At 42.0% G+C, this 12,429-nt stretch overlaps 1 protein-coding gene across 6 annotated transcripts in view; it reads right to left on the bottom strand.

The window, feature by feature from the left end:
• Positions 1-741: 741 nt before the first annotated feature.
• LOC311224526 (uncharacterized protein) overlaps positions 742-12,429 on the bottom strand; it is a 49,796-nt gene continuing 38,108 nt past the window's right edge. For 4 of the 6 annotated variants that reach the window (XM_084309548.1, XM_084309553.1, XM_084309552.1 and 1 more), the window contains 9 exons: positions 10,564-10,705; positions 8,752-8,856; positions 8,276-8,381; positions 7,984-8,140; positions 7,254-7,328; positions 6,978-7,080; positions 4,930-5,048; positions 4,301-4,356; positions 742-1,596 (listed from right to left, as the gene is read on the bottom strand). In XM_084309548.1, coding sequence (XP_084165674.1) covers positions 4,326-4,356; positions 4,930-5,048; positions 6,978-7,080; positions 7,254-7,328; positions 7,984-8,140; positions 8,276-8,381; positions 8,752-8,856; positions 10,564-10,705 — 838 coding nt within the window. In that variant the 3' untranslated portion in view covers positions 742-1,596; positions 4,301-4,325. The remainder of the gene's footprint in view (positions 1,597-4,300; positions 4,357-4,929; positions 5,049-6,977; positions 7,081-7,253; positions 7,329-7,983; positions 8,141-8,275; positions 8,382-8,751; positions 8,857-10,563; positions 10,706-12,429) is intronic. The other 2 variants (XM_084309549.1, XM_084309551.1) reach the window with 2 other exon arrangements.

Genomic DNA, 12,429 nt, shown 5'->3' with positions numbered 1-12,429 from the left:
GCACCGGCCACAGGCCTCCGTACTGTTCCCGGAGTTCAGTCAGAGTTCATGTTATTAGTATTACATCCCCCTTTATGCTCTCAAATCTCACACGGATCAAACGGGGCTTTGTGAGGTATGCGACTATCGGCCAATTAATGCCCGCAAGTGCGGAAATTCTCCCTGTAAAGGTTAAGACTTCAGTACATTTTCACAACCGTCAACCTTTTTGCCATCTTAAAATCATTACTCAGCTCTTTTCCAGGGTTTTTGTAACCCCAGTGTGTAAGGAGGCTTAAGGAAAAATGACAACTACTTGAGACAAATAACAAACGCGTTTTGACTTTGCTAAAGGGGGTGGGGGGTGTATATGGGAATCCCACCCACATCTATGGTGAGGTTAAGAGCCAAGCAGTAGTGGGTAGCGGGGAATTTTAAGACATAAAACGAAGCCTTCGGATAATGTTCTAGGGAGGAAGTCACGGCTCACTAAATTCTCTTCAGTGACACTCCCAAGGACACGGATAATTCCCTTTCATCCCCAAGTTCAGAAGTGACGCTTTAGCCCGGTCACTGCTCGGGTCAGATTTCCTTAAACATCCTCTCATCCAGATCAATCTGTAGCCCTCCACCTGAATTCAATCTTTCACCAAATCAATCTGTAGCCTTCCACCTGAATTCAATCTTTCACCAAATCAATCTGTAGCCCTCCACCTGAATTCAATCTTTCACCAGTCCTTGAAGTGGTTCCACAAATTTTGTTTGAAAACTTTTTGTTTATTCAACCCAGCTTTAACAGCCTGCCTAAAAATGTACACACTGACCATCTCTACTAAGCCGAACAAACGTGGTAAAGTACAAAAAAAAAATTACAAAATGACAACAGAAATCAATTGCATAGATGACATTAAAAAACAACCTGTATTTTTCAACTGGAAGCCTCCGTATGAAAGATCAAGTTATTGCTGCCACCCAGTGGTCATTGAAAAATCACCAGAATGCAATTGTAATCTCAAAAGGAGTGCAGAAATCAGGAGAGAAGAAACGTGTACCACTGTAGGTAACAGCACAGAGGAAGAAAGGTGGAATAAACACAGGCAATTATAAAACATTACATGATCCAAAATTATGTTTCAAGACAAGCTGTGAATAGATATTGAAATCTCATCTAATTACCCACCTATTTATCACCCATTTGCTGAGCTAAAAGAGATTAAATGTTTAAAAAAAATTGGAGTTGCAAAGATTGGAGCAGCTGAACCGATGATTATTCCAATAAACAACAAACAAAACAAAATCACAACTTTGTTGATCAGCAGAAGAAAAATGCAGTTAAAAAATTAAATAAAACCAAACTTCTGGTAAACGTAAAAGCATAAATTTAAAACATGATTCTTAATGCAAAGGAATGTTCGTGAGAAGGGAATCATTCTGAATGCGTCCAGACTCTTTCCAGTGTCACAGTGGAGTAGTAGAATATAGTTAAGAGTTTCCTCCCCGATGATTAGTTTGCACTCTTTCGCTCGATCTTTCTTTGGAGACCCTGTCTGTAGATCACCGGCCCCCTGGCCCCACCTGTTGGTCCTCCAGAAATAGCAGCCATCGTTTGGATTCTTGCTACGATAATAGGAAAACACATGTTCAGTTATTGGATCACATCAACATAGGGGTGTATATATATATATTCACATGCATGCGTTCTTGAAGAGTTGGATCTGTAGATGGAAGATTCTGGTATGTGGAACTTTCTTTACTCATTGTTAGTTAGTATATATATATACTAGATCTGTTTCACTCCCCACAGAATAACAGTGAATACAGAAGGAACACTGTCTCAACCACAGGACAGCAAGGCATCCAAACAGGTGCACTTTCTATCTTAAAAAAAGCTACAATAACCATTTTTCAATACGTATTTTTCACTCATTTTGCTAAGTCATGGTGTCCTACTCAAACGACCCTGCTATGAGAAGGTCTCTCTAACTTGTTGTCATGGTGTCCTACTCAAACGACCATGTTATCAGAAGGTCTCTCCAAGTCAGTGCTTCCCAATCCTCTCCTCGAAGCACCCCAGCCGTTCAATGTATTCGTTAAATTCCACCACCAGCACACCTGATTCAACTTAACTAGCCCTTTATTAGTTGAATCTGATGTGCTGGTGGTGGAATTTAACAAATACATGGAACGGCTGGGGTGCCTCGAGGAGAGGTTTGAGAACCACTGCTCTAAGTCATGGTGTTCTACTCAAACGACCCTGCTATCAGAAGGTCTCTCCAAGTCATGGTGTCCTACTCAAACGACCGTGTTTTTTTCATGAATCACACCCTGTGATAAGCAGTGATGCCAGTAACGCGTTACTTAAGTAACGCGTTATTGTAATCTGATTACTTTTCCCCGAAAATAGTAATCTAACGCGTTAATCTTTAAAAGCCAGTAATCTGATTGCAGTTACTTGTCCAAGTGGCTGTGCATTACTATTTCGTTACTATCTCATCATAAATTCATAATGCAGGCGGAATGCAGTATTTTATTTCGTTTTCGACAGTCAAAAATACATTTTGAGCTGTTTTTCTTATTACACTAGTACTACAAATTTTGGGAGTGACGTGGTGTGGCAGTGAAAGGGTTAAATACAAGAATGTGTCCCGCGGCGTGACTGGTCCCTCTGTCTGTGAGTGACTCTGCTTTGATCCAATCACATTCCCCATACATACACAGTCTGCGAATCAGAGGCAGAGTAGGGCGGGTCTTCACAGCACGTCATGTGACATATGCGCCAATCGTGTGACAGCAGGGCTCCGTCGTCGGAGAATTCCACCCCAAAACGCTTGGCAAAATTAAAAGTGAAACCGCAAGATGACTTTTGCGGTTTCTGTTCAGAATTCCACCCCAAAACGCTCGTCTAAACGTAGCCTCAGTCACTACTTCACGGCGGAGGAAACAAAATACTGTCTACCGCTAAAAACAGCACATCCAATTGCATTGAAAGCATCTGGAATCACAACACTAGCCGACGCTTCGACTAGGTACAGGAGGGTTGATGGTGGCAGAGCAAAAGCTCTTATTTGCCAGATTTACAGTTCATTTACATGTTAAAGAGAGACTGATTGTATGTTTATAGAGAGACATTTATAAAAACAATTTAATAGTTACAGTTGATATAATTGAATAGTTCAGCCTGCATTTGTTAGATGTGATACACTGGTTTTGTAAAACCACTGGCTGGCTGCTCTAATGCTGTGAGCATCATAGACTGTTGCTTTACCATACTTGATGGTACAGAAGCTGAAGCACTAGTTTAACAATTTACGTTATGTGCAGAGAAACAAGTTAAAAACAATTTATGCACTTTCAATAAAGCGTTTAAAAAAAACTGTTGGGGGAACGACGACGACTTCGTAACCTAGTTACTTTCAAAGTAACTAAGTTACTCTGATAATCAAGTAATCAGTAAAGTAACTTAGATTACTTTTTAAAGGAGTAATCAGTAATCAGTAATCAGATTACTTTTACAAGTAATCTGTGGCATCACTGGTGATAAGGCATTCTTATATTTATATGCGAAAAGGCCTTTGTTTTGGGAAAATTACATTTATTTATAGTGGCGACTTACAGCCCCCTAGTGGTCAGAAAACCGTTATTGCAGCATTAAGTCTGTAGTCTCTTACCTTTTCAACTCATCTGTGCACTGCATGCCATTGGGTAAGTTTAGGCGTAAACATGAAATTGCACATGGGAGGCACGCTTAAGTTAGCCTATTTGCTCGTGTAACCGGTCTTATTTGACATGCCCCGAGTGGGAGTTGAACCCTGGTGTCCCACGCCGCGGGCGGCATCACAAACCCCTAGACCAAGAGGTGAATTCACCTCTTAGTAATGGGTCTGGATGCCTCTGGGGAGTGAGTTTACTTGCAGTGCCGCTTAACGTCCACAGCCACTTCACTATACACAGTCCATCGTGACTGTGGATAGACGCGCGGTACCTCCGTTACACTCACCCCCCTAAACTCACTCCACCCAGGGCATCCGGGTCACTGGGCACCACTGTAACCGGTCTTATTTGACATGCCCTGAGTGGGAGTTGAACCCCGGTCTCCCGTGCCGCGGGCGGCATCACAGACCACTATACCAAGAGGTGAATTCACTTCTTGTTAATGGGTCTGGATGCCTCTGGGGAGTGAGTTTACTTGCAGCCACTTCTCTACACTGTCCATCGTGACTGTGGATAGACACGCGGTACCTCCGTTAGACCCATGTAGCTTTGAAATGTGCAAGGAAGGGGAATTTGTATATTCCGAAGTGACAAATGATGGAATATCTACCTGCATTGATTGAGTCCATCGCCAATCACCACTGTATTTGTCCAGTTCGCCCAACCCTAGTAGAGGATCACAGTATAAAAAAGAAAATCTTGACTTGTGTGCTCACATATCTTCCGTTTGTCCCTGCCTTGCACAGCCGTGATGTTATTTACTGTAACATTAGGGGGGAAGACAGTGGCTCAAGAGGTAGAGTGATCATCTGGTAATTAGAAGGTAATGCGGCTTCTCCCGGCAGCGTGTTCTAAGTGTCCTTGAGCAAGACACTTAACCCCCAACTGCTCCTGATGAGCAGGTTGGCACCTTGCATGGTCGCCTCCGCCATTGGTGAATGTGTGAGTGAACGGCTGAATGTGAGGCACAAGTTGTAAAGTGCTTTGGATAAAACCGCTATATAAATGCATTTAACATACAATCTTGAGTATTCCATTGTTTCTATAAAACAGTTTTTATACAATATCTGATTTCATATTGTGACAGTTTTCAGCAAGTCAATTCTGCTTTGTGTAAATGCATTGCTGAGCAACTCCTCGCATGTGATGTCATCGCAAATAAAGAGGCCAATCGGATTGCTTGATACAAGATATAATCGTTTAAAATTCATCAGAGAGGAGTAGGTGCCATGTACTTACCCAGAGGAGGTGGGAGGACATGCGATGGGCGCCGTGCCGGCCTCATGGGACACACCGAACTCAGGGTGGAAGTTAACGGGGTAGCGCACAGACAGAACGACTCCTTCATAGGCAACTCCCTGAGGAAGCAAGACCACAGACAGCTAAAGCAGGGTGTCTGCAGGTTTCAACAAGTTCAATCTAAGACTTTTTAAGACCACTTAGAGCTAGGTTTTATACCAATTTCACGACCATACTAGATTTTTTTTTATTATATAGAACCACAGGGTTCCCAGACATTGCAAAATGAAATTCAAGGACTTTCAAGTACTTTTCTAAGCACTATTTTCCACTTTAAAAGGGCATTTTAAAGGATACAATTCACTTTTAAATGCTGTTTGTTATTGAAAAGAAAACCGGATCCAATATTTATGGCTTAATTTATGGCTTTTATATTGCAAATAATTGTTGATTGTCACATCCTGGTTAGACGTACAAAGTCTCGTTGCAGTCTTGTACTGTGTAATGACAATAAAGTGAATCTAATCTTAAAACCAATTTCCGACAATTAGTTACACTTTAGATAAAAAAAATTATATTTCTTGATTCAGAACTATTTTATCATGGATGAACAAAACTTTCAATGCGAATGGTTGATTTGAATTCCAAGGACTTTTTAAGCACCTTGTTAAAAAGTTTTCAAGGAATTCCAGGCCTTGACTTTTTTTGGTCAAAAATCAAGCACTTTAAGCACTTCAAGGACCTTGTGCGAACCCTGCACAACAATGAACTGGCGGCTGCACTTTCACACCAATTTTAATTCTCACACATTCCAAACAAGCTCTCACCAGACCAGACCCACCCGTAGCTCCGCCAAAAACAACGAATTTTTATATTATATATTTTAAGACTTTCAATACCTTTTATGGCCTTAAATTGAGAATTATGAACGTAATACTATTTTTTTTTACAACGTTTTAATACCCTGCAGATACCCTGTAAAGCCTGCAGTTGAAAGTGTCGTGTATATTTGTAGAGTTTGAGAGCCTTCGGGGCGACGCATCGCACTGGGTTCGACTTCACGACTGCAAATACACAGGCCGTCCAAAAGGGTTGTATGGACCTTCTCCAACTTGACAACATAAACATGCTGAAATCGGCCCACGTTTTTATTTCCCCATTGCAATGTCTGCTAATACAATAGCTTGACAGGAAATGAAAGCCAAAGGCGGTTCCCTAGGAGCCGGATTCTACTGAAAAGGCTCTACATGGTTCAGCGCCTGAAGGGCTCGCCTGTGGAAAACATCTGAAGTGCACTGGACGAGTGTTTCTAGTCAGCTCCCCACCCATGGGTGTTATTTCAACTAATTAAAAATGTGTAGTTCGATACATAAATTTAAGAAATGATTCAAATAAGGTGATACATAGTTATATAACATAACTATTAAAATAGTGACAAAAATATATAAAAAATAAATAAGTGTATATATGTTTTGAAACTTTTGTAACCTTTTGTTTTTTTGCAAAATTATATACCGAATTGTTTTTTTTTTGTTTGTTAATAATGTAATGTAAAAGGGTAGGCAATTATAAGCCTCGGCTTCAGCCTACACCAGGGGTCGGCAATTAGGTTTGGCGGCGGGCCAATTTCCCCCCCAAGCCATTGAATGGCGGGCCAGAACCAAAAACAATGGCTAATTTAATATAATGATAGACATTTTTTTTTAGCAAGCCTATATATACGGTACATTGCACCTCACTGCCTATACCTGTTATTCACTCTCAACATGGATAAAACATAAAGTATGCATGTAATAAAAATAATATTTGCCTATTGCCGACCCCTGGCCTACACCTTTTCGGTCATTTTAATTAAATTTTTTTAATTTTATAATTGTCCTACTACTGTACATTGCTTTGTAAAAGAAGACCGAAATAAAATCATTCATTCATTCATTTCAGAGAACTTGTGTTGTACTTGAAACAGGCGTTGGCCTAGCTTCAGAGCAAACCTTCTGCCACCGGCGACAGATTATATATATAAAAAAAAAAAAAAAAAAAAAACATACGTTCAAAAGCTGGATGGCCTTCTCAGAGTCCTCCCTCCTGATGTAGTTCACAAAAGCACATTCTTGGTCCAACAGCATCTTGATACTGTACACAAAGCCCACTCTGTGTGAGAGAGGGAGGAGGGGAGAGAGAGACGGACAGGAAAAAAACATGAGTATAGAGAGGCTTAGAGCCCTGACCCTTCGTTTGAATTGATATTTTATTTACTTAGCGGTGTGCACAGGCTTTCTCAGGGACAAGAAATCGGCAGTGAAAAAGAAGAAACTGGACGTCACCTGCTGAACAGACTCTTTAGGTTCGCTTCAGTGATGGTGGACATCACGGATCCAACCCAAACTGGGAAAAGGTTCCTTTAAAAATTAAAGAGAGAAAATACAGTAAATTAGTTAAATCACCAGCCATTACATTATGTCGTTACCATTCAATTAGATTCACATTTATTGCCATCATGCAGCACAAGTACAGTACAACAAAAATAAGTTTGGCATCCAACCAGAGTGCAAATGTAAAAGTAAAGTGCAATACAATGTACAGGTGATTAAACTGGGTATAGAATATTAGTACTACTGAGTAATAGTGCTAATCAGATGTATGTACAGAGTTGTAGTATTAATATGTACAGTGATACAGGTATAAAGACACTATGGTAGTAAGTCATACTGGCCAGCAGCGTAACTAGTAAGAGTAGGTAAGGGATATGTATATAGATATAGTATCTACAGATATATAAAAAGGATTATATGCAGGTATTTACAGACCGATGTGGATAGATATATATATATACAGCAAGAATAAAATAAAAACAAGTTAAGTACTCTAAATCAATACAGTGTATTTATTACCAATTATAGTATCAGATTACTTAGTGAGAGCAAATCTCAAGGTTAAGAGCGTATTATTGTTGTACCACGCAAACACTTCCAGGTTATTCTTCGGATGGAAACATTTTATAATATTTCAACATTTATATTGAAAATATGATAAGACATGGACGGGTGTCCTTACGGTCTGGGCCTTCGCAGATGTGGGGGGGACTGAGAATTTAGTCTTGCATGGTCCACAGCACCAGTCACTCTCCTGTGCTGGATGCCAGGCCAGTCGCCACCTTCCTCCCTTGGCTGGTGTGTGTCATCATTACTGGCACTGAGACTTAGACTGGAGACTGTGAGGAGACAAGAGAGGAAAAACACTTTTTTTAATAAGTTAAAATAAAAAAAAACAGGAAAATTCTGGCAGGACTTTATTGCCATCTTCTGGGCCAGTAAACTTGGGGTAATATCTTAAAAAACACATTCACCTTCCCTCGTGAGTTTACCTTGAAAACCAAAGAGAGCTTCAAGAGCTTCATCAAAAGTATGGTTTGTTAAGGCACTCAAGCTCTGCTCCCACGTATATCCCATTTCCTAGAAGGAAAGAAAAAAAACAATAAATAACCGCCATCATAACCCTTTCACCACCAGATTGTTAACCCTTTCACTGCGACAATACAGAAGGTTAACCCTTTCACTGCCACATGACAAATGGTCAACCCTTTCACAACCACACTACAGAAGGTTAACCCTTTCACTGCCACACTACAGACGGCTAACCGTCTGTACTAGTGTGGTAGTGAAAGGGTTAACCTTCTGTAGTGTGGCAGTGAAAGGGTTAACCTTCTGTATTGTCGCAGTGAAAGGGTTAACCCTTTGGTAGTGTGGTAGTGAAAGGGTTAAGATATACAACGAGACAGAAATAGGATTTCCGTGAGCTCTTCGGGTCCAAACAGCCTCTTACCATGAGCCGCATGGCCTGTACTCTCTTAAGCTCCTGGGCAGCTTCTGGGCAGGTGTTGTCCTGTTTCAGCACCTCCTCGTAGATCAGACACGCATCATAATACCGCTAGAGGACGGGCAAACACAGGAAAACAACTATTACAGCAGGTTTTTGGGGCCTTTTTTTTTTAATATAATTTGCTCCCATCCCCCAATTTAGTCGCACTGCCCTACTGTCGGTCTGGGGAGGGTGTAGACTACCACATGCTGCCCTACTGTCAGTCTGGGGAGGGTGTAGACTACCACATGCTGCCCTACTGTCAGTCTGGGAAGGGTGTGTAGACTACCACATGCTGCCCTACTGTCAGTCTGAGGAGGGTGTAGACTACCACATGCTGCCCTACTGTCAGTCTGGGAAGGGTGTAGACTACCACATGCTGCCCTACTGTCAGTCTGGGGAGGGTGTAGACTACCACATGCTGCCCTACCGTCAGTCTGGGGAGGGTGTAGACTACCACATGCTGCCCTACTGTCGGTCTGGGGAGGGTGTAGAATACCACATGCTGGCCTACTGTCAGTCTGGGAAGGGTGTAGACTACCACATGCTGCCCTACTGTCAGTCTGGGAAGGGTGTAGACTACCACATGCTACCCTACAGTCAGTCTGGGGAGGGTGTAGACTACCACATGCTGCCCTACTGTCAGTCTGGAGAGGGTGTAGACTACCACATGCTGCCCTACTGTCAGTCTGGGGAGGGTGTAGACTACCACATGCTGCCCTACTGTCAGTCTGGGGAGGGTGTAGACTACCACATACTGCCCTATAGGCTTGGGCGGTATGACGGTAATACGGTATACCAGGGTATTTCGAAATACCGACTGTATGATTTTCAATACCGTGACGTCACAGACTGTGCGCCGACTCTGTAGTGCACAGCACGCGCCAGCAGAGGGCAGGGCAGTCTGTCTTTTCCTCTCTCAGTCAGAGCAGAGCACAGCTGAGCAGGTGACGCAACGCGCATGTTCCGTTGGGTCTTTCATCTTGCATGTGTTAATCTGCACGATAAATAAAGACTTATTCTTCTATAGAATGCGGTTATGGACCGTTTATTAACCATGGGCCCACTTCCAGACATTGGATGAGGAATCGGGAAACGGAGCGTTTTTCTAACGTTTTGAAATTGATTCGTGCATGAATGTGGACTCAGGGACGCGTTGTTTGGGTACCGGTAAGTAAGTTATGTTATGGTTAAGCGATTGGAAGATGAACGTATGAGATATGAATGCTGGTGGTAGTGTATGTTTGGTAAAGCGTTCCAGTTCGACTGTGTGTGTGCGTATTGGCTTCGCGATTCACTACATTGGTTTAATGGCTTAAGCTGGGTTTTGATTATTATTAATGCAGAATACATTTTGTGCGTCTGTGTAGTTGTGTACTACTGTCGTGAGTTTGTGAGTCATATTGCTCTAATGTCAGCCTCCGTTATACGCTCCGTATGACTCGTTTCATATCTGCGTGTATCGAATGTGCGCGCTGGTTTGTTTACAGCGCGTTTGTTTACACTTGTTAACACGGGTCACTAAGGAATTTAGGCTCGAGGTTGAAGAGAGTGCACTTTTAGGTTGAAAGAACGGCCCTAATGTCAACGTGTTTCAATATAAGCGTTATGTATGGTGATAACGAGTATATTGTTAACTTAACTTAGCTCCGCTTGTTGGTTGTGAGAGTTGCAATCCCTGCAAAGTATGTGTTGCGGCCACATTATAGATTGTGTAGGAAAATGGTTATAAGCACAAGTAGCTTAATACTTTATATGAATGGGGCATTTATTTACCTTTAGCCCAAAGAGTGCTTTCCCTTTCCTGAATAAACCTTTACTCCAGTTGGGTGCCATGCAGAGAGCGACGTCAGCATCACTGAGGGCTTTTTCATACTCTTGCATCTTCTCGTAGCAAAACGATCGATTTCCAAATGACCTAAAAAAAAGGGGGAATAAATACATGGTGAATATAGACGTCAAATCCTGCCCTCTTTTTCTTTATCCACCAATCACGAACTGTTGCTTCCCGGGATCAAGGAAAGAGGGCGCTGTCAAGCTCTTCACAGAGTAGGGCTGGGCGACGTGACAGGAATTCATATCACGCTAATGATCTAGAACAGGATGTAAAATATGGGGGGTCTTGGGGGTCACAGACCTCTCGATTGATACTTTTACAAAATTATTGAATTATTTAAAAGCTTACTCTGTCGGGCGGCTAGGTGGTGTAGTGGGCAAGGCGCTCACCACCAATACAGGAGACGCTGGGTTGGGCAAAAGATTATTTGAAGCCCATCATCTGTAGCCACATAGAAGGGCTCATTGAACAATTTCGGAACAATTTTCCCGAACAATTTGGACAACTTGATCCAAGATCCGTTCATTACGCATGACGCAACAGGCTGTCAGACACAGACACTGGCGCTCATTGATCTTTCGTGTGACAAGCTACTGAAAGTCAAGTTCACTGGACAGGCCCTCGCAAAGTTCTGGATATAAGTCCAGAACGAGTAGGCTACCCAGTGTTGTGTAATGCTGCACTGAGAAAGCTTGACACGTATCATGGAACTGTTCAAACCCTCACATTAACACTTTGGGTGCCGGGAGCCGTCTTTAGACGTCTTTGCTGGCCATGCTAAAGTTGCCGGGGGACGCTGTACGTCGTCTTTATATCAATATTTCAAAAATCTGCGATCGGATTCATAATGTCCCTCCGCTGGCCTGAGATCCACCAGCAGGACCCACTGAGCTCTCTGGCGGTTCAGGAGCGCCATCTGGTGGCCGATCGGCGCAAGCGCTTAACAGGAAGCGCACTAGAGGTTTTGCTAGACGTCCGTATTGCTTCCGGCCACTCGGTACATGTCCCGTGACTCTAGCTCGTCACTCTACATAGCGATCGATTGCCAATAACTCGATAAACAACATGATTTGGACGTATATACCATTATACAAGCTGGAGATGGACCGGGTAATAATATATCCCATAATGATAAAATTTCTACTCGACGATGATCGCCCAACGGCGCGCGGAGACTGGGGTGAGTTTCAGCGTGTAACGTTACCGTCTTCGATAATAACTGATATTATCAACATTTGACCCACATTAGATGATTGGTATAACGCTGCCCACGGAATTATAAACGCCCCCTCGCCCATCCGGTCAACATCAGATGACGTGTAGTAACTTCTAGAAGTACGTCTAGTTGGAATTTTTTATATCGCGCTGATTGCCATCAAACTGTATTTCATCATCAATATAATGCATTTGGGGCTATATATCACTTGCAGAGCCTTATAACAAAAACATTATTACGGTCACCATTGTGACCAGTGGGATTAATCAACTAATTTTATTATTTATTTTTCTATTTCATTGAACATTGCACATGTTAAAAGCAATTTTTTTTACTCAAAATGTGAGTATTACCAAGTCACCTTGTGTTCTTAAAACAATGACAATAAACATAGTTTTATTAGGTTGAAATTATGTGGTTGTGTACTTATTTTTCTGTTAACTTATTATGGATTGAAAACTGAAAACCTTAATGCACAGTAACTGAACTCAATATTTTTAAGTTCTGGTAACTTATTATTATAATTTTTTTTTACAGTAGTCTTGCGATCAATCAAAACTTATTTACACGATATACCTCACATCCACCC

This window comes from Notolepis coatsorum (genome assembly GCF_963971535.1).
Source record: "Notolepis coatsorum genome assembly, chromosome: 3".
Taxonomy (NCBI): Eukaryota; Metazoa; Chordata; class Actinopteri; order Aulopiformes; family Paralepididae; genus Notolepis; species Notolepis coatsorum.
The sequence above is the reverse complement of the archived record's forward strand: the minus strand, read 5'-3'. Positions and strand labels throughout refer to the sequence as shown.